A 23,422-nucleotide genomic window follows, 5' to 3' on the forward strand; every position below is an offset into this window, starting at 1 on the left:
ACAATCAACCGCCCTACAGAATACATGCATCAATTGAGTGGACTCCTATTATTTCACAATTGTTCTCACAATATCCATGAGAGAATAATGAGAATATCGTTTTTACGGTCATCCGAATAGGATTATTCTAATTATTGCACTACGTATGTGTCTAATGCTCTTAGATAAACCAGTGTCGTTTTTACGAGCATTCAAATGTGCTAGGTAAGCCAATGTATTCATCGCCTTGGATTATATACATTATCACCAAAAAGGAGAAGCTCGGCATCTTTGCTTGAGAATCGTCAAAATTTTATCTACCTGGGTCCCTATCATGCCAAAGAGCCCCTTCACGCCTGGGTAACGCGCATTATGTCCACGGCTCATCTCCCTGTACAATCCTTGAGACCCTTCACCCAAACTCGTACACACACGCATACGTCGGCCATCCAGGAGACTAATCGTGCGAAAAGACGCCGCCCCCAATTTCCACCGAACCCACGCTCCATATCTCCTTTTCATCCTCCACCTCATCATTGCTCAGACCCAATCCGCCCTGTCCGCCCTCCGCATCTCTCCTTTCTCTTGCCTGGTTGCCCAGTCGGACGGCCACTCTCTTGAAGTAATCTTGCATGCTGCGCTTAGTGTTTGCCGGGAGGTCGGCCCCCGCGCCGGCGACGTACTTCTCGAAAACTTTACTCTCTTCATCCACGACGCTGAATAGTTCTATGAATGCTGCTTCGGCCGCTAGCTTTACAGGAATGACAGGGTCTCGCACTGACGCGAACACGGGCGGTGCCAGTAAGGGGAGATGCGGTCGGACCATCTCGAGATTCGCACGCGATACTGTGCGCACTATCACAAGAGCAAGACGGCGAGAATCAGATGGGTTGCCCGGTCCGATTATTGTCGCGAGAGTCGAGAATATCGGCTTAGTCGATTCAAAGGATTTTGGTGAGTCTGTTAGGAGATACTTGCCAGTTGCTAGAATGCTGTTGTCTGCCACGAAGAGCTGCGCATTAAAAATTAGCGAGGGTCACACTGCACGATGAGTGAGAAAGAAAACCTACATTTTTATTCGACATGCCCTGGCAGAGTAGATCGGGCAAGTCTTCAGCTAGTGGACTTTCTAACAACGTCTGTGGCGATTCCACAAAAACTGCGTTGAGCGCAAGGACTGACGCGTTGGTGAAGTGGGTCGTGGCCACACGATTCTTTAGCAAGCCATGTGCCGCCTCGGGCGGAACGTTCTTGATGAGAGCGCCAAGTAGTTTGGCGTTTGTAACCGTCATCGTCGAGTCTGTCGTGTCGGTGTCCAAGTCGATCAACCCCAGAACAGCCGTCCGTGAGCTCTCACCCATATTAGAACCAGCTTTGCTGATAACCTCGTACAATGCTTTAAGCATCGCAGTCTTGACGCCCGGATCTGATGTCTTTGATCCGGTAACGAGCTCCGAGATTAATGGGTCGACACGGGGTGTAAACTTGATCAAAGTACCTAGCGCCTTAGCAGCCCGTGATCGTAATAGGTCGCTAGTAGTATCCGCCAGCGCTCGCGCAAATGTCCGCTGAAGTTGAGGCAGGAAAGGTTTAAGCGCAGTCGGCATCTTCTCCAGTAGGTTGTTGAGGGTTAACAGGATGGCTGCCTTAACATCAGTAGACCTCTCGGACACGACACGAATAAGAGGTCCCGTGATCTGCGTGACGAAAGGCTTGAGAGAAGCTTCGCTTGTCCTGTCGACGATATCGGATATGGCAAGTGCGGCGCTCGTACGTTGCTCCGCCGTTCCATTCATGAGACCTTGTAGGAAGATGGGTAGGATAGCATTGATACCCTTTGGCAGCTCGAACCCTGGGAGATTCGTACCAGCAACGCCGACTTGTAACAGTGTTTGCCTGGTAGATTGTACGAGAGCTTCCATCTCTTCCTTCTTGAGCTTTTTGGTGAACTCGCTTAGCGCCGTCCACGCTGCCTTGACAACCTCCTTGTCACGATCGTCAAACGAGATTAGTAGAGCACGGATTATGTCTTGATTGTAACGCGAGTAGTCCACAGAAGCGTTGGCGAAGAACTTGGCAAGCCTGGATGCTGTCACGGCACGCTTGTTGTGGTCATCGTTCTTGACTAGCTGCAGAAGAACGTTCATGACGGTATTGAGCCCGTCGTATTCGTCTATGGACAGAATGACCGTGTCGAACGACTCTTCCAAATCGACACGGAGTTCCTCGTCCTTGGTATTCACAATGTTGTCCATGAGAGAGTTGACGATGTTAGGTAGACGCCTGTTCATAGCAGGACCCGCCACCCGCGCCAGAGATGCCAATGCCTTGGCATTGAACGCTGAGATTGGAGGAGCTATCAAGGTTGGGATGAGGTTAGGTAGAATGATGTTAGACCTAGTAGTCTCGGTAAGAAGCGTAAGTAGAGCAGAAAGAGCGTTATCGGCTTCCTCCTCGGAGCGCAGCAGATTAAGCAGGAATGGAAGTACTTGATCGACGGCACGCTTGCCGATAATCTGCTGCAGTGAGTCGAACGCTTCTGCGGCAGCTTCTCTGACGTCCTCGTCGGAATCCGTGAGAGCAGTTCGCACAACAGATATTAGGGTCTTCTCGTGATCTTGGAGCGCTTCTTCAGATGCAGATGAGATAAGCTCCTTTAATGCAAGACAGATTCCTTGCCTGGCGTTTGTATCTGTCGATGTTTGGAGGCCTTCCTCGAGAGTTGGCAGCAGACTCGATAATACGCCATCCCCAGCCTTTCGAATCAACTCTCCCAGAGCGTTACTGGCAATAACCTTGTGTTCCATATTTGAACTACCTAGGCGGCGGATGATGAGTTGCGTAAGAGTAGGCGTAAGCTCCTTCAGAGTTCTCGGTGTGGCGACCAAAGCCTTCCACACGCTAACCGCAGCCGCGCGAACGGCACTAGCCGTATCGCAGCGACATATATACAAGGCAGAGAGGATCTTGTTGCGCTTCTCTTCTCCAAGCACTTCACGAAGGGACGCGCCTGCTTCCTTTGCGCTTTCTTCTTCGTCTTCAGCATCAGCCTTCCCAGTAATACCAGTGAGGTTGAATAGAAGATCGCCGACCAGTTCAACGGAGCTCAACCGGATCCTGTAGCTATCATCTGCAAGGCCACGCTCTAGCTCCGGCAGGAGCAGATCTACAGCTCTGGCAGCAAAGTTTTTAACCAATAGTCGACCAGCTCGCAGGGCGGTCTCGCGAATCGACTCAATATCGTCCGCAAGGCCAGCAAGAATAGGGGGGATAATCTTGCCGAGATAGTTGGCAAAACTGTTTCCGAAGCAGACTGGCAAGAAAATGAATAGAGACATGAAGCCTTCTCTGACAGCGGGTTTGGATGATTCCACGTTCTGCAATATCGTAGGTAAAGTTTCTTCCAGTCTTGTAGTACCCAATCCGGCCAAGACCTCGCTAAGAGCTTGGGCGGAACCGAGGCGGTCTCCGGCGCCCGTATCCGACTTGAGGGTCTGCATGAGTCCGGGGATAAGATCTGGTAGGGCATCCTCGCCGAGCTTCTCGACCAGGGATCCTAGAGCACGGGAAGCAGTCGCACGGGTTGTCGGGACAGGGTCGACGGCTGCCAATTTAAGTCCGGATACAAGCACCGGCAAGTGGGCGATCAAATCCTTCCGTTCGGTCAAATGAGCAAGACTTCCAATGACTTGAGATGCCTTGCGTTTCGTGTTGGATCTGTCTCCTAATCCACGTTGAAGGATCCTCGTGACGAGGGCTAGCGAAGGAGCATCGAGATAATGAACGAATTGCACCTTAATAAGCGAATCTAGGGCGTCGTCCGTGTACTTGGTCGGATCGCTTAGGGCCTTGAGTAGGATGTCGACCAGACCCTTGACCTCTGGGTTCTCGATGACTTCGCCGAAACGCTTCAGACTCTTGTTGGCTGCAGCTCTGACTTCTTTGTGGCTATCATTCAAGACACCAGTAAGCGGTGGAATGATATCAGGCAAGCTCTGCGCTAGCTGTTGCGGATCCAGGTATGCCATGGCACCTAGAAGATCACAGGCACCGCGTTTGCTACGCCATTGGTCATCGTCAAGACCATTTAGCAGAGTAGGGAGAATCTGCTTGACACCATACGAGCTAAGTTTCGCGAAGCATGCTTTAGCTGCTGCCAAACATGCATCTCTCACGTCTGCATTGCTATCGCCAAAGCCGGCTAAAAGCTGAGGTACGATCTGGATGACGTAAGGTTCAAATACGCGGCCCAGAATCGAAGCGAAGAGTTCAAATGCAAGATACGCTCCCTCGCGCTGTTGAGGCTCCTTCCGGTTCTCTGTAGCGCTCTTAAGTGTGATAAGGATACGATACTCTCGTAACACCGAGATACCTCTTCCCTGAACCAAACCAGCCAAGCCATACGCGGCACCTCTTTTCTCCGCATACTTCTTAGAGGTCAAGAGGATATCGATCAGTTGATCGAAATACTTAGAGGACTTGTCGCCGCAAGTCCGTACTAATGGCGGTAAACATTCCGCCACCGCGTATTGTACGGCTTCGGACGGTGTGCTTAGAGTGGCAAGCAGCCTTTCTAATACAACCGGGATCTTTGCATCTCCAGGCTTCAAGTGTCTTGCCAGTGCACCATACATAACGATGACAGCCTCGTTGACACGATCCGCTGCCTCCGAACCCTTGTCGGGGGCTCCAAGCGTACGTTCAAATGTTTTCATAAGTTTGTCTACGAGAGCTCTACCGTGAAGGTCGATAGCCACGAGTGCTGCCTCGAGCATCTCGCTACGTACGGTAGCATTTTGGTCGCCAAGAGGGCCACCCTCAATGAGGAAGTTGAAAAAGTCATCGATCTGCGATTTCTGTAGGTATGCTGCGAGCTCCCTAAAAGCTGCCCCAATACCATGCCGCGCCTCCCAAGGGTCTGATAGATCGGTCTTCCTAGGCATCCCATACTCGTCTAGTTGGGGAACCCGAGGCTTAGCAAACTCAACGTACGAAGCCCGGAGTTTTGTCAAAACGGCTTCGATTGTTGCCGGGAAATCTTTGCATGCTTCCGCTAGAGAACGCGCGGCAGCTCTTCTGAGTTGCGCGTCTTTGCTTTCCAGATAAGGAAGCATCTGAAAAGGAACCTCTTTTGAGAGCTCAAATCCACTCTCCTCCCATATTTCGTGTCCGAGCTCGACGATCTCGGGGATGTCATCGTGGCAAGCAATCCAAATTTCCTCCGAGAAGTCGAGATCGCTCATGTCTACCTCGGCGCTAATCGACTGTAGCACTGTCTCGCGAACCGAGTCCTGCGGGACGATTGCGCCCTTTGCGAGGACAGCGATCTCGTCTGCGTTTATATTTGGGGCAACACAACGAACCATATCAGTGAAACAATCCTTAATGATCTTATAATGTTGACTATATCTCTGCATCGAGGTGGTCAAAATCGAGATTAAGTCTGCTCGTGGAATACTCTCGTCCGCACAGACATGAGTATGGGATGTGAGGAACTCAATAGCCAATACCAATTGAGCGTCCTTCTCATCAGCACCGGCTCCAATACCTCCAGTTCGTAGGATCACGAAAATCAAGGATAGCATGTAAATCACAGACACGGCGTCGAACGGCCGTTGCTCACCAGCAAAACGAAGACGATACAAGACTCTCGTGATGAGCTCTTCCAGGCCTTCTTCGGTCAGATTGTCGGGGAGGGAAGTAATCTCAAGGGCACGTAGAGTGGCGACGCCAATGAAAGGTCGAATAGCCCCTAAGCGAGGGGTAACACGATCAGAACAGGCCAGGTACGCCGTAGGGCCAGCATCACCTGTGATGAGGCCCGCACCAGACTCCAAAGCACTCAGCAGAGCGCTAATCGACGGCCCGATCCATAGGTTAGGTTCTGTTGGCGGGGTATTTACGAGACTTCTTATAATACCAAAGCCACGCGTGAGCCGCGATACTAATTGCTGAATTGACCGTCGAATTTCAGATTCCTTCTTTAATTGCGCGTTCACCTTGGCCTGTTCATCGGCCGTAAGTTTTCGCTGTTGCCCCTTTTTCTGTGCTAATTGACTTCTGAGTTCCTCTTCCCATTTTAGCGTATCATAATCTTTGGTATTCTTATTTGGAAGCGTCTGCTTCTTTGCAAGGACGTCGATGAAAGCTGTGCCTTCTGGAGTCCGGAATATTGCCGCCTCAACAGGGCCCACCTCCTTAAGCTCTTCTGTTGCTAAGTCTGTCCGGATGAGGTCTATGATCCTTGGCGTGATTGCGTCTGGTGCCACAAATGCTAGGTCTGCTGCTGCGTTACAAGCAGCAAGCTTAATTGCGTTCGACTACGTGCCTATTAGTTCTGTATTAAGAGAGCGGCCAAACGTTCACTCTTACCTTTTGGTCGAAGCTAGTCTTGTCAATTACTTGCTGTATCAACTCTTCTTTGTGTTCTTGAGCTAAGCTCCCGGGATCGAGCCCAACCCTGAGGCAAAGATCTATCCAGCTTGCTCTCGGTATTAAATCGTTACGAGCGATGACTAGTAACGAGCACATCTGCTTCGCTAGGCTCTCTTGTGCTTTCTGGGCACCTAATTCCTTGAACTCGTCGTCATTCAGACAAATTGACTTAAGGACGAGATGTAAATGGGCATTTTCATATTTAGCACTTGCTGCTATGCTGTCCTTGTCCTCAGTAAGCGAAGACTCTATCCAAGCCCACAATCCGGCGGCAGCAACTTCTGAGATGAAATCTGGATCTCGAACGTATAACTTGGAAATGGCGTCGCAAGTCTCCTTGCGGATCTGAGAGGGAACGCTAGCCGAAGAAATCAGGTAAATAAGTGCTTGAAACCACACTGCCTGAACATTTTTAGAAGATTTTGATAGATCATCATATGTTGCTGCAAGGGCTCGCAGAAACCACCTAGCGTCATCCTCTGTCGAAAGTCGACTGTATACTCGATGGTTGAGAAGGAAAGAGGGCTTAGGGTCGGCGACGAGACACTCTTTTGATACGGCTGTTTTCTTAAGGATGGCTTTTAGAGGAGCGCTATCGATCTTTGACAGGACTTGTAAAGACAAGGTAGAAAATACATATGCGCCCATGATTAAGCCGCTCTGCGCAGCGGCCGAAGGATTCTTGATGATCTCGGTCCACGTTTCTGCGAGAGGACCTGCGACTGCTTCAGCAAATTTTGCCGCGTTCGCTGAGACGGAACGGGCTTCATTGACAAATGGGACGAATACCTCTCCCGTTTGGAGTATCCATAGCCTACGCGAGGGTATCTTCTTGTCCACGAGGCCTTTAGTGAACGCGTCAATAACGGGCTTTGGCAGATCAGCAATGTCATTCAATAAATAGGAGACAGCTCGACTAATTATAGAGACTTCGGCTCCAAGGGCCCCTTCATTCCCTTCTTTTGCGGCAATGGGAGGGAGACTAGTAGCCACCTTCGTAGCTACCGCGTTAGATAGCGGCACATACTCCAACATCTGAGAATGAATAATACGCTGATCCGCAGAAGCTAGCTTTCCCGACTTCAGCGGAAGAAGGACCTCTTCGGCAATTTGGTCCGTAGTCTTCGCATCGTGGCTACGAGCCACGGCCGCCTTGAAAGTAGCCAGCGCGCCTTCGCGAATGGTCGCGTTGCTAGACTTGGCATTAGATAAAAGGGGCTTCAGGAGACGCCCATTTAAGGTCTGCGAAAGATCTAGCTTTTCTGAAAGAGCACGAATCAATAGCGCTGCCAGATCTAAGACTACCTCGGGAGCTCGAAGAAGACCTTTCTCGATGGGTGGTATAATATCCTTGTCTAAGTCTTCAATGGTGACGAAGTCGGAGAAGAAATCTCTAAGACCAGTTGCGATATGAGCTGAGACGGGCGTACGAGACCCTACAACTTCTCTAGTAAAGAAGGTGAAGTAGTCCGACTTCTTAGAGGCCAAGACTTCTTTGGCCTGGGCCTGGCGAGAACAGACTCCGGCGATTACACCAAGCATGACGGCATTCCTGGCAGTCGGCTGAACACCCTTGGCGGTAAGAGCCTGCACCGCATCTTGAATAACCTTTTCTCGAAGTCCATTGCGCCAGAATGCCGCGCGTAAACCACGACGAGTCACGACCAGAGCTGACTGCGTAACGCTCGGCCTTGTTGTCGACTGAAGGCATTTTTCAAGAGCGGCAGCGTCCGCGTGGATAATTTCCAGTCCAAACTTATCCCATAGGGGTTTTCCAGCCAGTTCCTGCAGGAGAACAGAGCACCATTCTACCAAGACGAAAGCATTCTTAGGGGATATTCCAGGTTTTTGAGCTTCCTGTCGCATAGAAGATATAAACGGTGCCAGAATCTTAGCGTCACTGGTGGTTGCGAAGACAGAAGCAAGGCAGGCTTCAGCTGCCCTTCTAGATGGTCGATCATCGTAGAGCCGGTGGGTATCAAAGAGCAATTGCAATAATAGTGGTATTGTAGACTGATCGATAGCTATAGAGAGAATCAAAATATCAGCACCTAGTACTCTGAGCATACAATTCACTTTCACGTGAAGTGATTGATATATAGTATGATGTGGTTTACAAAGAACGGTGTGTCTCACTCTTATCCTTTACTTTTTCGTCAACAGTTCGCAATTGAGCTATCCGTGTCTTTGTAGAGGAGGAAAAGAGGGCGACCTTGGCTGTAGCAAAGTCAACACCTGCTTTGGAGGCGCCGTTTGCAACCGCTTCAGTCATTTTGACGGTTGGGTGGCAGATCCTCTGACATGATAGGGGACAAATGGAAACTTTGTGCGCGCCTCCCTATAGCACAAGGTCAGGTAAGACGGGGATATCGAAAGTTGCTGCCGTCACCTGATCGTGAGAAGTGCCTGAATGTTCTTTCGTCGGGTTGGTGAAGTGGATTGAAAATATCGGTGGGGTTATATATAGCTTATCTTATCGGTTATTTTAGGTATGGACTTATGTATTTATTTTCAGTTGGTCTGGGACTCTAGGTAGGCACCCCCGTGGTAGCTTCCAGAGCCCGTTTAGCAACCAGCTAGGGCCGCGACTTCTAACGGCGAATGAGTCAATTTAGCACTCCAACGGCCTGTAATTTCCAAATCAAGAGCGACCCGATGTGCACCCCGCCTCACCCGCCTAGCCGCTAAGCCCTGTCCCCACCACGCCGCCCAAAGACCTATGATGACAGTTACACCTAGATCGTTTACCAGTAACAACTTTTTTTTATCGTAAATCTTTGTAACGTTTTTTTTTTGCGCAACGAGTAAGATTCTTTATTTTTCCTTACCTTCACGTTCGCTACTATTCACCCAGCAGTGATGGCACCAAAGAAAAAGAAGACGAAGCCAACTGCTAATCCAGCTCGGGGATTTGCTACTACATCGATCGCCTCGAAACCAAGAGCTGAAGTAACCAACGAGCCGGTTCCAAGCGCTACTGAAGGAGGAAAGCTCGATTCCAATGCCCCTCCAACTTCGTCATCTCGCGATCCCAAAAATACCCCACCATCTCATCCTAACTCCGACAACACAACTACCACATCACAGCAGAAACAAACTTTAAGTCCCGAGGAATTTGAGAGACAGCTGGAAGAGTCGGAGCTGCAGCTTCTGGTAGAAAAACATGCCCAGAAAGTAAAGAGAGACGCCCAGCGCCAAAAGTCTAGACTTGAGACTGATAGACGACTGCTTCGTGGACAAGCAGAGTCCTTGAACACGAGGAAATGGTTACCTCAGGAGCTCATGGATCATATCATGGATATGATCCAGGCTGAAAACCGCTATGGCGCAACGTCTCTTACAGCAGATGGTGCAAGTAGCAACGGCAAACTACCTCCAGAGGAAGATCTAGTAATTAGGTTATGGACCCTGAAGCAGACCCTGGCAGGCATTGGCTTTTCCGAGGACAAGGTCAAGGCAGTGATACAGTACGTCCTTGATATTGCTTCACGCGTCAATGGCACCGTTAGAGATACTATATGGGGTCTAGAAGAAGCTCTGGACTGGCTTGCACGCGAATGCACGAAAGAGGAGCTTCGTGATTACGACTATAGAGGCGGTACCTCAAAGTCACAAGCAGATACACCGCTAGATAGCCCTTTGCCTTCGGGTGCCAACACTCCACGTCTCTTAGAGGTCAACAGTTCGCAGAAACCAAAGAGTGGGCCTGCAAGCCTAAAAGGGGCTGCTCCAAAGAAAGTTGCTATCGTCTGCCACGAGGAAATCGAACCTGATGATCTAATCCCAGCCTATCTCGAGACTAAGGCCAAGCTATTTGAATTGCAGCGGCCTCAGCAGGATAGCAAAAAGGGGAAACCAGCGAAAAGTCGTGGTCCAAATGGAACAAAACATGTTGCTTCAGAACTATCAGGAGATGATCTGGAAGAGGCAAAACTTCTTGCCAAGATTGAGAAGATCGAACAGGATGTATTGTTTGACAAAGTTGCTGCTGAGCAAACATGGAGGACCAACAGGATAGAACTAGAGAAGGAATTCGCAGCTAAGAAAAAGGCCGAAGCCCAAGCCAAGGAAGAGGCAGCTCAAGAAGCCCAATCTGATGATGACGAAGTTACCAAGGAAGCTGAACGAATTGCGGCGGAAATCCTGCAACAGGATGACGACGACGATGATCAAGCTCTGTCTGATCTTTTTGCGAGTCTCCCCGTTCAAGAAGTCGATGCTGTTACAGGTAAAACAATCAACGTCATCAACGGAGCCGACGGTATAAAAATCACAATTCGCGATTTTGGTAAATGGTCGGGCGTCAACCCAACGCGCGCTCTTGAGGAAGCTTGTCGGTCAAGAGACTCTTCTGTGCGGATCGTATACCAACTAGTGTCTGAGAACCCATACTGTAACCGTCACTTAGTCTCTATTCAATGGTCTAAGCCCCAGGAGCTGATTCCTACTCCTCATATTCAATTCGTCGACAGCATCATAACACCTCAGCAATTTCTTTTCCAGATGAGCTCAATTGCAACGCCCGATTCTAAACAATCCGAAGCGTTCGTCGCTACTTTGGCACTGTTTGTCGTATTTGGATCTACGAAAGAGGAGAAGGTCTTCATGAGATTACCACAGGTGTGGAGGGAATTCTGGTCTGAGCTGGTGGAGGAAAAGAAAAACCAGACTGACGCAGCGGACCGAATAGCGATCCAAGAGCTTCGAGCAATGGTCCGACGAAAGCAGGACCAAGACCTCGAGGACGGCGTTCTACTTCAGGGCGCTTTTAGAGGACGTGCCTCTCAACGCAGTACAAATGAGACGGGTGATGATTCTGTCCTGGAAAGAGGCGTCACAAATTCACTTGGACCAGAATATTATCAGAGGATATGGGCTGAGAAGTCGAATACGCCGAGGTTTCAAGCTATGCTGGTTAGTTGTTCTCACATCTCATTTAATGAAAATTTCTAACCTTTCCCAGCGATTTCGATCACAGCTCCCGATGTGGCAGTTCAGAGATCAGGTTCTCAACGCTGTCGAGAACGAGCAAATTGTCATCATCTGTGGAGAGACAGGATGGTAAGTCAAAGTCGATGTGTTAATAAGAGTTACGGCCTTGCTAATTAAATGATACAGCGGCAAGAGCACGCAAGTACCGTCTTTCCTACTAGAACATCAATTATCCTTGGGCCGGCCGTGCAAAATTTATTGCACGGAACCACGACGTATTTCTGCCATCTCTCTAGCCCGTCGTGTCAGTGAAGAACTCGGCGAAGGAAGGGGTGATATCGGTACCTCAAGATCCCTCGTAGGTTATTCAATCCGTCTCGAAGCCAACACATCGAAAGAGACACGGCTCGTTTATGCCACCACGGGTATCGTAATGAGAATGCTCGAGGGCTCTAACGAACTTCGCGAAATCACTCATCTTGTGCTCGATGAAGTTCACGAACGTTCAATCGACTCTGATTTCTTACTTATCGTGCTCAAGAAGCTACTTATACGCAGAAAAGATCTTAAGGTAGTGCTAATGTCAGCGACCGTCGACGCAGAGAGGTTTTCCAACTACCTAGGACGTGCTCCTGTCCTTACTGTGCCTGGTCGGACGTTTCCAGTACAAGACAAATTCCTGGAAGATGCTCTTGAGATTACCGGCTACGTCCCCAGCCAACTTAGCCAAGAAAAAATGACAGATTTAGATGATGATCCGGCGGAAATCGATGCTACTGATTCGAACTCAGGTGCAGCTGCCGTTAAAGAATTAAAACAGTACTCATCAAGAACCCGACATACGCTTTCCCAAATCGACGAATATCAAATCGATTTTGATCTCATTGTGCAGCTGATTGTTCGAATAGCCAATGATCCGGATTATATGAACTACAGCAAGGCGATCTTGGTATTCCTTCCTGGTATCGCTGAGATCCGGAATTTAAATGATGCCTTACTCGGAGAACCTTTCTTCCAGTTCGCCTGGGAGATATTCCCTTTGCACTCCACTATTGCTACCGAGGACCAGGAGCGAGCTTTCCTAGTCCCACCGGAAGGGGTAAGAAAGATTGTATTAGCCACGAACATCGCAGAAACAGGTATTACTATTCCGGACGTAACTTGTGTCATCGATACCGGCAAACATCGCGAGATGAGATTTGACGAGAGGAGGCAACTGTCACGCCTAATCGACACCTTCATCTCAAAAGCGAACGCCAAACAGAGGCGCGGTCGAGCAGGCCGTGTTCAGGAGGGTCTTTGTTTTCACCTATTCACGAGGTATCGTCATGATCATCTAATGAGCGATCAGCAGACGCCTGAGATGCTACGACTTTCATTACAAGACTTAGCAATTCGCGTCAAAATCTGTAAGATTGGTGGAATCGAAGAGACTTTGGGAGAAGCTTTAGATGCGCCATCTGCGAAGAACATCCGTCGGGCCATCGATGCCCTCGTTGACGTGCGAGCTCTTACAAATACCGAAGAACTCACACCCTTGGGCCATCAATTGGCAAGACTACCTCTTGACGTGTTCCTTGGCAAGCTCATTCTTCAAGGCACAATTTTCAAGTGCCTCGACATGGCTATAACCGTTGCGGCTATTTTATCCTCCAAGTCTCCATTTACGGCACCATTCGGCCAACGAAGCCAAGCAGACCAGGCTCGCAAGGCTTTCAGGAGGGGCGACTCCGATCTGCTGACTGTATACAACGCTTACCTCGGCTGGAAGAAAGTTTGTCTCGCATCGAATAATGACTTTTCATACTGCAAACGGAATTTTCTGTCCTCGCAAACGTTGTCCAATATCGAAGATCTTAAGGGTCAGCTGCTAGTTGCGCTCGCGGACTCGGGCTTCCTACAGCTCACAGATGAGGAGCGCCGTACACTTAACCGCTTACGATACTCCAATAGGAAACGCCAGTTCTACGAACTTCCTCAGCGCGTTAATATCAACAGCGACAACGATATCATCGCAGCGTCGGTGATTTCGTGGAGTTTCTACCCGAAGCTTTTGGTGCGCGAGGGCAAGGGATTTCGCAACGTTGGCAACAATCAGAGCATTAGCCTGCATCCATCGAGCGTCAACAAGGGTCGCATGGAGCTGAAATGGTTGTCATATTACCATATTATGCAGTCTAAACAGTAAGTCGTCGATGGTTTAGATCTGAGTAACTGTGAGAGTATTTTTCTAACGCCTACTAGGTTCCTAAACGCTCACGAGACCACGGCCGTCGAGAATTTCGCCATCGCCTTGCTATGCGGTGATGCGCGTATTGATGTAAGTATCAACTTATCATCTGCTTCCAAGCAGTTAAACCAAGCTAACTGAACAAAACAGATGTACGCAGGCGTCATCGTCCTCGACGGCAACCGCGCGCGCTTCAGCGTGCCCGACTGGAAAACGCTCCTCGTGATCAAGGCGCTCCGCACGCGCCTGCGCGACCTCATGACGCGCTCGTTCCGCATGCCCGGCAAGCTGCTCACAGCGCAGCAGGAGAAGTGGCTAGACGCTTGGCAGCGCGTCTTCAGCCAGGACTTCGGCGTCAAGGCTTAGGGTGCCGCCGCCGCGTGCTGTTATCCTAGGACGGTGGAGAAGTTGCGGATGGGGAAGTGAAAAAACCGAGTATTATAGACATGAAACGGGAACGCGAACGTGAGGAAGACTGGGTAAGCCCTTGGAGGAGGAGTCGTGGTGTTGTCGCTTGTGGTTTGCGGGAACGAGCGATGTGACTTGGTTTTCCAAATACTTGGTCGGTTCCGCGACGGCATAAGTATGTGGATATGGATACCCTCCCGCCGTATTGGCATACCGTGCCTTAGTGCGGATTTTCAGGAAGGCAGATTCGAAATGGGACTATCTGGGGTCCCCCCTTATCATTGCCCTCTTCCCTAAGCACATGCATACGCAGGAGTTTACTAGAGGATAGGCAGGGAATATTCCAAAGTCCATAAGGAGGAAAGCAGGAAGTAGACCTGGGGTATCATTGACTCGGTGCAAACCCGGCCGGCTAACTTGTCGGAGGTCAGGATACCTTACATCTAGGTAGCAAAGCTTACTTCATCCGTAGTGAGCAGCTAGTTAGATAACAGGGTCACCATAGAATGAAAGAAAAAAGAACTACTAGATGAAAGTCTATATGAAGTGGTATATATCCGCGTGAGAGTGCAATATACAAATGCTGAAGGTAACGCTATACTCCGGAGCTAAGCTTACCTAAATTGCCTCCAAATAATCAAGACACGATTCAGCCAGTTGGTTTACGTAGTGCATTAACTATGAATCTGTCTGAACACCTGCCCAAGCCCCTATCTGCCTAATAAGTAGGTACGTAGGTAGACAGGGCATATGTAACTAGATTAAACACTACTCGATCATTTTCATCTCGTAACTTCGATCTCGACCCCTAACACACAACCTCAATCTGATAAAAGTAAAAAAGCGAACAACCGATTTTGGATGATCAACGGTAAATGAAGTTCCTTGAAAGCAGAAAAATATAACACCGAGCCGACCAAATGATGTGAATCCCCTTTCCATTCATTCCACTTCTGTCATCTGGTCAGACTCCCTTCCCCTTTAAACCCGAACCGAGAAAACCGAAAAACCGCAAACCGATGATGATGATAATGACTATGATGATGATGATGCCATGAATGCCATGCCTGTCCATTAAACCTCTCATGCCCCCCTCCCCTCCCCCTTTTTACTCTTTTACTTCGCTAGAACGTGTCTGTCTTCACTATTTCATTCTCGCCTCACGAAATGTAATTAACACCAATGCCAGGGGTATCAAGGAAGAAATTTCAACTCGATCGACCATCGTTACTCGATCTCCCACGCCGAAGATATGCTCCCGTTATCGCCTGACCACCTTTTGGTCGTGCGTGTGTGTATGTGTATGTGTATGTGTGCATGCATCATATGAATCTTTCATATGTAACGTCCATCATCCTTCTAATTGTGCCCATTCATCTGATTATCGACAGCACCAGTATTCCCGTCTTTCGTATTACCATCGTTTCCATTACCCGACTTAAGGAACAAGGCCTTGAAATCAGCATTGCTCTTAGCTTTTACAGCGGGAGCTGTGCCGTTCGTATCCGCGCCCTGGTGATTCTCCTTGCTACCATCCTTCTTCGACGCCACGAATCCCAGTCCTCGCTTTGGTCCGCCTCTACCTCCAGGAACTGGTCTCCGAACAGTCTGGGTAGGTGGCATGAAACTCGGTTCCTTCGATCCTCCCTTGTGATTAGCTGGCTTGCCTTTTCCCGCAACGATTTTGTCCTGTCTCTTTTCACTTGTCTGTTTGAATAATTCGTCCACGGTGCCAGTGTGAATCCTACGACCGGGTGCGATCTCATGACCTTCCAGCCCTAATGCAGCACGCCCAGCCGTCGCGGCATCCTTGAATTCGATTATGGCGCCTTGGTGGTCAGGCCGTAGCACTAGTTTCACAATCTCACCATGCTTCTCGACGGCAGCCCGAACGCGTGCATCGTTGACGGTGTCCGGAACATTCCAGATGGCTATCGTGCGTTGCTGAATCTCCTTACGGGTTGGCTTTAGACTGCTGCCGTTGGATTCGCTAGGACCATCTGCCATCACTACATCGCCATTCCCGCTAGGACTAGGAGACGCAGAAGCCCGGTCACCTCGATTCGTAGCAAAGGGCTTAAAGTTCGTCTCCCTGCTGTGTTCCACTGAGAGGATCTGAGATTTGAACTTGGCCTTGTCAAGTTGGAGGGCATTCTCCGCCTCTTCTTTCGTCTCAAATACCACATAAGCAGTGCCAATGTTCTTTCCGGCTAAATTTTTGACTATTCGGACATTAGTGACCTTGCCGTACTTGGTAAACACATCTTGGAGGTCGTTCTCGTCCGCAGAAGAGTCGACGTTTTTCACTCGAACTTCACGTCCTTCTGCAACGGCCCCTTCGCGGTCCTTCTTGTGCGAAGGGTCAGAGTACTTAGACTGAAGTCTGAACCGGCCTTCTATGAGCTTCCCATCGAGTAGCGTCGCCTTATAAGCAGATTCCTGATCCCTGAACGAGACATAGCAAAAGCGACGATGGGTATTAAACTTTAGAGACGGGAAACGAACGCTGAAGACCTCACCGCAATCCTTGAAGAGGCCACGAATGTATGCTTCATCTGCAGCGGGTGGGTAATTGGATACGAAGAGCGTTAGGCCGGTGCCTGGTTTGACAGTGATCTGGTTATGGCCAAAATACTTCTGGTCACGCAAAAGAGCCGACTTCACATCTTGTGTGGATCTGAACTCTATCAAGGCAGAACTAGATTCACCATCCGCCTCCCTATGAATATCCAAGTTGTTAATGTGCCCATACTCTCTAAAGTACTTGCGAATGGCCGTCTGCGTTACATCGGCTGGTAAGCCCGTAACCATGACGGATGTGTTCTCTCTGTCACGCTTGAGTTGTTGCTCATTGTCGGCGGCATCGATCTCTACGCTCTTCACCCGCTTGTTCACACCTTGTGATGCATCACCCGGTGTAGATTCCCGCTTTCTCTTAGAACCAGAAGGCGACATAGGTACCGGGGCATCGCCTACAGCTGAATCAGGGGCCGCCTGTTGTGCTTGTTGCGTCTGGGCGGCGTAAGCAGCAGCAGCTTCGGCATTTTCCCGCTCACGGCGCTTTGCAACATCCTGTCGAGCTTTGTAGACCACATCGAGCGCGTGATGGAGAGTCTCGGGTCTCTCATAGTCGTTGCAATGTTGGAGATAGACCTCCATGACTCGTTCAGGCCAATCAAGTGTTGGCCGCGCAATAGCGCGTTCTAGGACACTGGTAGCAACGCCAGGAACCCGCGAGACCTTTGTGGTACTACCTACCGGCGTGGCTGGAGTGGGACTCCGAGGCTTCGGCTTGGAAGAATAGATGATCATCTCCCAGAGGTAATAATTGAGCCAGAAATCGTAGCTGTCAGCGAGGAGAGACTGGCTGGCCATACGGTCCCAATGACTTCGCGCTTCGTCAACTTCGCCCTTTACTTCCGTAAGATACTGTATGAGGATACGCTGTAGTCTGTAGTTAGGATCTCCCCGATATGCATCTTTATAGAGACGTCTTCCCCACAGGTCAACATCCTCCAGCGCGGCCAGTAAACCAACTTCGGCTACATCAGCCGCGTCCTCGGGGGCGTTAGGGTCCATGGCCGTCCGTTTCAGATAGCCACACCAAGCAGTATACATATCCAAGATGCCTGCCATGCCGTTCTTGTCGAGGGCCTTCGTGTTCGTAGCGGCATGCTTGATCGCCTCGACATTATGAAAAGACCAACCGGCTTCTTCCGCCGTTAGGATATAACGCGACCAGAGAGGGCCAGACCAAGGACAGTGAGAGGTAGCCCGCTGGTAGAAATCCAGCAGGTTGGGCACGGGCAATTGGACTTGCGACGTCCTAGTTCGGTGCTGTATTCCCGACATGTAAATGGCAGCGTCGCTCCACGCGTCGTCGTCGAAAGCAAATATACCGCTGAGCACTCTCGCAAATAGTCCGAGGCAGAGCGAGACAGCCAACGCAGGATTTCTTGTCCTCTTAATCTGCGACATCTCCCAGCCTAGATATTCTTTCATGATGGCCTTTTGCAATTCCTGGTCGCCCGACTTGGTAGCCCTGTTTAGCTTCAGCTCGTATGGTTCTCGTGCTTCGTATGCGGCTTTAGCATCTTGGGCGCTAGCAGTCATCTCCTTAAATTCGGTCTCGTAGGCGGCATTGTTGTATGTGCTTAAGAAACTAGAGAACATCTGAGACGTGTTCTCCCAGGTGGAATGGGGGACCTGGAGACGGTCGCGGAAGAGATGTGAGATGCGCTTAACACCAACTGGAGTTCTAGTCCTAGCCAACTGTTCAAGCTCGATCGAAACCCATTGATTCCAGAATTCGTGGCTATCGTTGATGCGATACTTTATAGCATCGTAGCCTTCACTCCAAAGGCTCAAGGCAGCATCGAAGGAGAATAGATCGCGACCTAGTTGCTGCTCTTCTTCGGGCCATCCGGCTTCGCTCGATTGACAATCGGTAAACAGTGACCAAAACCACTCGCAATAAGCCAACCAGATCTTTAAGCTCCCAGGTTCGGAGGAGACGGCGTTTTTGAAGAGTTCGACAACCTTGACGCGCGCCTCGAGATCGGTGGCGTGGCGGCTCTCTTCGTCGACATAAGCTAACCAATTATCTTCACCCACGGGGTTCGCCATTGTTTCCTTGTACTGCGCAAAGAAAACCCGACCGACTTCATGTGTTTCGCGGCGGATGGACAGTTGAACGATCAGTTATAACGTATAATCTCAGATCGGATTTGGCCGTGATCGAATTTCGCGAATTCTTATTCTCGCGATGCGCTTCTCGCCAGGCAAACGACAAACCTGTCCTCTTCTCGGTATGCGACCGGCTCAGTTCGAAACTGGGGATCTGCGTACGTTCTACGATTGGACAGATCTGGAATACCGATCGGCTAGGATTGGGGTCGAAGGGAGATACGTAACGTATCAAAGGTGTGCGCGTGCGAGGTGTAATATCCGTACCTATGTAGGCCCAAAGTAGATGGTATTGCCGTTTGTATTGGCAGTACGGGTTTGTACGGGTTTGTATGGGGATGCGCGCGTGCCCAGGCGCAGGTATGTACGATATGTACTGTAATAAATTGCCCCAAGCAGGCAAGGGGAAAGGATTGCGAGATAGAAAAACAGACGAGAGAAATCCGATCAACACGCGACGGAGAATTTTAGCTGGGCGGAAGTGATTCTATGGGCTGGGTCTCGAATTTGTGATCGACAAATGGTCCCTCGGTATTGGGGATAAAGAGAAACCGTGGGTTAATTTATTTTTTTGGGATGATTTTTCGATTCACTGAAACATCGCCGATGACCAGATGTGTTGCGGTTTTTTTCTTCTCTCCTCACTCTTCACATTCCTTTCTCTTTCACTCTTTCTTTCGGTTCGTAATTCACTTTGCTCGTTTCCCCCTTTCGTCTCCTCTATCCCGGAGCTTTCATTTTGGTAAAATGGGGAAGAGGTGATGTTTGTTTTGTTTAGTCAGATAAGTCTAGGCAAGTAATGGAAAAGAATAAAAAATAAGTGAGCTTAGGATTATTCAAAAGTCAGCGACTCCACATTCTTCGGCTTTTAGTCTCACCTGGTAGGTACCGGTAGGAACGGTCAGGTAGGTACTTCCAAGGTACACAAATGCGACTACCTCGATTGGTACTAGTTTCTTAGCAGAGATCGGTTTAACTGAACTTACCTAAAAGCTGATCTTATTACCGGCCGTACCTGAATTTATACAGTACAAAAGACCCTTCGAATTCCATTAATTCCGTGCAGATCCTCCCGCTAGCCTGCCCTATTCCTCTGTCCCCTCCCGTCCCCTCCCGCCCCCGAAGTACTTCTATGTACCAGCCCGCCTACCTCCCATGGATACACATACATCGTTATCAGGTATACCGGGATATGCAAGTCTTCTGGAAGGTGAATGTGGGTACCTGAGTATAAGTGTTCGGCGTTCTCGGCATCGCAGACAAAACTACTGGTTGCTTTGACCTACGCCCCTTTTTGTACCTCGAGATGTACCTCAAGACTATTGGCATTGGCCTTAATACTACTAGGTCAAGTGCTATACCGCGAAAAGACTAAATGGAAGTGACACGACAGCAGGCCAAGGCAGGCAGAATGGTAAGGAAGGGGATGGTTGTACCCGAGCTTCTAAAAGAAGGTTCTAGGCCATCGCTAGTGATCCCCGAATAAATGAACGGTGCAGCTGCCACCCGAATCATCGTTGACAACCTTGACAATCGTGACAACCGCGGGATATGCAACACCCACCCAATGTCGTCATTTGTCTTACAGTGACCCCCCCTTGTGGCTTTTCTTGGCTGCATTGCAGAACGAAGTTACGAGTCTTACGATTATTCTACCATACAACCCGTAGCACCGTATTATTTATTACTCCAAAGTCCGGATCTAGGACCCGTTTATTTAACAAACCACGTGTATTCAAGTATCATGTATCACATATCACATATCGCACAAAACTCGCGTAACATTGCCGACAAAAACCCTTAAGTCCCTTATTTTTAGCGTCATTGCCTTTTTTTCTTTTCCTTCGTTTTTTTTTTTCCTTCATAAATAAAGGCAGCGTCGCGAAGTCGTTCGATACCAAACACCAATGCAAGTGATGGCATTTCGATGTGGAGACAAGAATCATAAGATTAGCTAATGACATATACTGCCTATACTCACTTGGGCATATCACATCATTGTAGAAGCCCGCCTTTTCGCGGAAGTTGATACAAATAGAAACACAGTCGAGGCAATAGGTTCAATATCAGGATAAGATCTTCCCTCCTACTCTTCAGCTCACTAATGCGAGGCTGTAAGACAAAGGGGGATCCGTCCAACCAGTTTAACCTATCCTCTCCTTGCGTTGAGAACACATCCGCGGAGAAAACGCGCAGAGGAACGCAAAAGCTGATACTACCATAGCTGAATTTGTCGCTGATCTACCTCATCCATGACAATATCATGAGATAAGTAAGTGCATGAAGGTGCGTGCCTCAACCGATCTGCCGCAGCCTTGCAACTAAGCAAGCAGCTTTCATTTAAGGGGTTGAGGAAACTTACGTCAGCTAAACATTTAGTTCTACTACTACTAGGTACGAGTTCTAGTTCTAGCAATGGTAAAAATATGTATCAACGATTCTTTTTAAGGGGAACACTCGTCGTATATATCCTATTTCCTGCCCATATAGCCTACTAACCTAGGCAGTCAACTTACTAAGACGAATACCTAGGTAGGTATTCACAGTTGGTCGACTATGACAAAAGGTCCGTACGAAGTATGGGCCAATTTATCTTCGGGAGCGAATGTTTATGGGCTGGAAGAATGGCCCGGGTCAGTGAGGTGAACGATATGCTTGGAATTTGCATAGCCGTCTCCATATTCTAGAAACCCCACGGAGGGAGATTTGAAGCACCCCTGGTAGCATCAATGAACCAAACTATACCCTGGGAGCCTCCTTTAGCTGAATGGCACACAGAAGATAACTCTTAACCTGGGCAGATCGACAGCGTATCAAAAGTTGTGTTTATGTATTATGAAATGCCCTCAAATGTTTTAGATACCCTCACTCAATTGACTGGCGATGCATACGCAATCTATGCCATTACTTCAAAGTGGGCTGATCGATTCATATGAATATCAAGTTATCCCAGGCCGGCCAGCCACTCCGGCGAGGCACATGTCTAGCATCCCTCCAGCGAAAATGAGCAGTTTATGTGTTAAACCCATACAGTCGACCAGGAACCTTCCGGCAGCATTTATTGGTAACGTCAAGTCCTAGGATCGCAAGAATCAGGATTCCCGACATGCACGAAGTCACAATTACAACACTCTAGAAATTCCTTCGGGGCGTTCTTTAGATAATCATGGTCTCAACGAATTCTTCAGGCACAAATCGTGCCAAGTCCCCAATCCTCGCAGTTCCTGACTTAAGATTAGCAGTCGTTAACAAAGACTCATCGGCATATTTTCCGCTACTCGAGCTCTATTGACTTGGTGAGGTGCTGATGAAGAAGTAAGACAGGATAGTTGATCAATATGCTTTTCATATAACAATCGCAAGATAATAACCATAAGTAGGCTAAATTATCCAGCATATCAGGCCGATGTACGCCCTCTAACAACACTACCGAGAAAATAGGGGTCGTTGTTATATGCATCTCAATTCCTTCAGCTCATCAGGCATGCGGCTTGCATCGGAGAGCCATTCGACCCGGGCCTTTTCACCCCGAGCTCCTCCGACATGCATTGCTACTACACAGTGACGCAAGAAGCAGCGTTCCCGACAGGCACAGGATGTCGTTGCAGTAACCACACGTTTGACAAGTACCCCACCAGAAACTGCTACTACATAGAGACGACTATTGGCGTAGCGTCCATTATAAGACCTAGATAGGTACCAATATCGACAATACGATGTGTGTCGATGAGGCTTTTAGGTAAATTTTCGTAGCCTATCCAAGGAATAAGAAATACTACATACTACACAAGGAGTAGGATGACAATACCGGAACCCATTAATAAGCCAAGTAACCCTCCGAGTTAGCGTACATTCACCGGCATTCATGCCACGTAAGTAGACGTCAATTGGTAGTGGAGGCATATAAGATCAGGATTATGGTAGAGACAGACAGAGTAGGTAAGATGATCATGTCATCCACGCATAGTATCTTGGTTAAACATGTGGATGTCTTGATAAGTCTAGAACACATTAGCGCGAGGAAAGGGAGAATAACCAATGACTCCCGTCCTTTGTTCTATAGCGGGACGAAGCATGGAATAGATCCGACTGGCTCGAACTCCCAACTAGATCAAGTTCTATAGGTAGAGTTAAAACATGATTATTAATTGCATCGATTCTTGATTTCTCCAGTCCTTAGAAGCCGGTTAACTATTCATTCAGACCATTATATATGCGTATCTACGGGAAGAACTTAAACATGGTTAATCTATAGGTACCTATGTTTCATGATGATATAATCTCAGTAACCCGGTTCAATGTTTCCATACCTAGGGAAATTCGGAAATAAAGTTGGAAAATGTGAGATACCGGGCAATACTTAGAGGCACACTAGGTACCCAATGTCGCAAAGCTCGAGACATCACGTAAGCCTTCAGGGAACGAGAGGATGAGGCAACGAGATATGACTGTTCCAAGAAGCGAGCGGCACATGTTTCAAATTCTTAAGCTGGATGATAAACTTGCATGATCACCTGGTAAATATAGGTATATAACTGACTGTTAGATATGTGTTTTATATATATTGTTTAATAGAAAGTTCCACGCCAACACATAACGTCATATTCAAGAGAGAGCGCTGTGTTGCTTAGCTGAATACTATGTTAGTTCTCCAAGTTTATAAATGGGCTAATGGCACCAGGCTGACAAGCAGAAGACTGATGTTAATAATCTTCTGGCCGTACTTGCTACGTACCAGCCAACCCCGGCCGC

General features: G+C 48.8%; 3 protein-coding genes across 3 annotated transcripts; 1 reads left to right on the top strand and 2 right to left on the bottom strand.

Moving 5' to 3' along the window:
- Positions 1-57: 57 nt before the first annotated feature.
- On the bottom strand, positions 58-8,868 carry F4807DRAFT_447160 (translational activator GCN1). The gene is made up of 4 exons (XM_047999859.1): positions 8,551-8,868; positions 6,352-8,438; positions 1,050-6,299; positions 58-991 (listed from the first exon to the last, which is right to left on the bottom strand). Exons 1-4 carry the CDS (start codon positions 8,684-8,686, stop codon positions 437-439), a joined length of 8,028 nt encoding a protein of 2,675 aa, XP_047848948.1. The 5' UTR covers positions 8,687-8,868; the 3' UTR covers positions 58-436.
- Positions 8,869-9,182: 314 nt separating this feature from the next.
- F4807DRAFT_333252 (uncharacterized protein) lies at positions 9,183-12,123 on the top strand. Its single transcript, XM_047995298.1, has 4 exons — positions 9,183-11,328; positions 11,378-11,475; positions 11,533-11,704; positions 11,949-12,123. Exons 1-4 carry the CDS (start codon positions 9,274-9,276, stop codon positions 11,967-11,969), a joined length of 2,346 nt encoding a protein of 781 aa, XP_047848949.1. The 5' UTR covers positions 9,183-9,273; the 3' UTR covers positions 11,970-12,123.
- A 3,012-nt stretch (positions 12,124-15,135) lies between these two features.
- F4807DRAFT_333249 (uncharacterized protein) lies at positions 15,136-18,928 on the bottom strand. The gene has a single exon (XM_047995297.1). The coding sequence runs from the start codon at positions 18,608-18,610 to the stop codon at positions 15,344-15,346; it is 3,267 nt and encodes a 1,088-aa protein (XP_047848950.1). The 5' UTR covers positions 18,611-18,928; the 3' UTR covers positions 15,136-15,343.
- Between the last annotated feature and the right edge of the window lie 4,494 nt (positions 18,929-23,422).

The sequence above is a fragment of the Annulohypoxylon truncatum genome (assembly GCF_022578515.1).
Source record: "Annulohypoxylon truncatum strain CBS 140777 unplaced genomic scaffold F4807scaffold_57, whole genome shotgun sequence".
Lineage (NCBI taxonomy): Eukaryota > Fungi > Ascomycota > Sordariomycetes > Xylariales > Hypoxylaceae > Annulohypoxylon > Annulohypoxylon truncatum.

Coding starts and splice junctions, on each gene's coding strand:
- F4807DRAFT_447160 (XM_047999859.1), bottom strand. CDS start 8,686: ATGACTGAAGCGGTTGCAAACGGCGCCTCCAAAGCAGGTGTTGACTTT. Junction 8,439..8,550: donor CGAAAAAGTAAAGGATAAGA/GTGAGACACACC, acceptor TTCTCTCTATAG/CTATCGATCAGTCTACAATA. Junction 992..1,049: donor AGGGCATGTCGAATAAAAAT/GTAGGTTTTCTT, acceptor TTTAATGCGCAG/CTCTTCGTGGCAGACAACAG.
- F4807DRAFT_333252 (XM_047995298.1), top strand. CDS start 9,274: ATGGCACCAAAGAAAAAGAAGACGAAGCCAACTGCTAATCCAGCTCGG. Junction 11,329..11,377: donor CGAGGTTTCAAGCTATGCTG/GTTAGTTGTTCT, acceptor AACCTTTCCCAG/CGATTTCGATCACAGCTCCC. Junction 11,705..11,948: donor TCGGTACCTCAAGATCCCTC/GTAGGTTATTCA, acceptor CCGTCGACGCAG/AGAGGTTTTCCAACTACCTA.
- F4807DRAFT_333249 (XM_047995297.1), bottom strand. CDS start 18,610: ATGGCGAACCCCGTGGGTGAAGATAATTGGTTAGCTTATGTCGACGAA.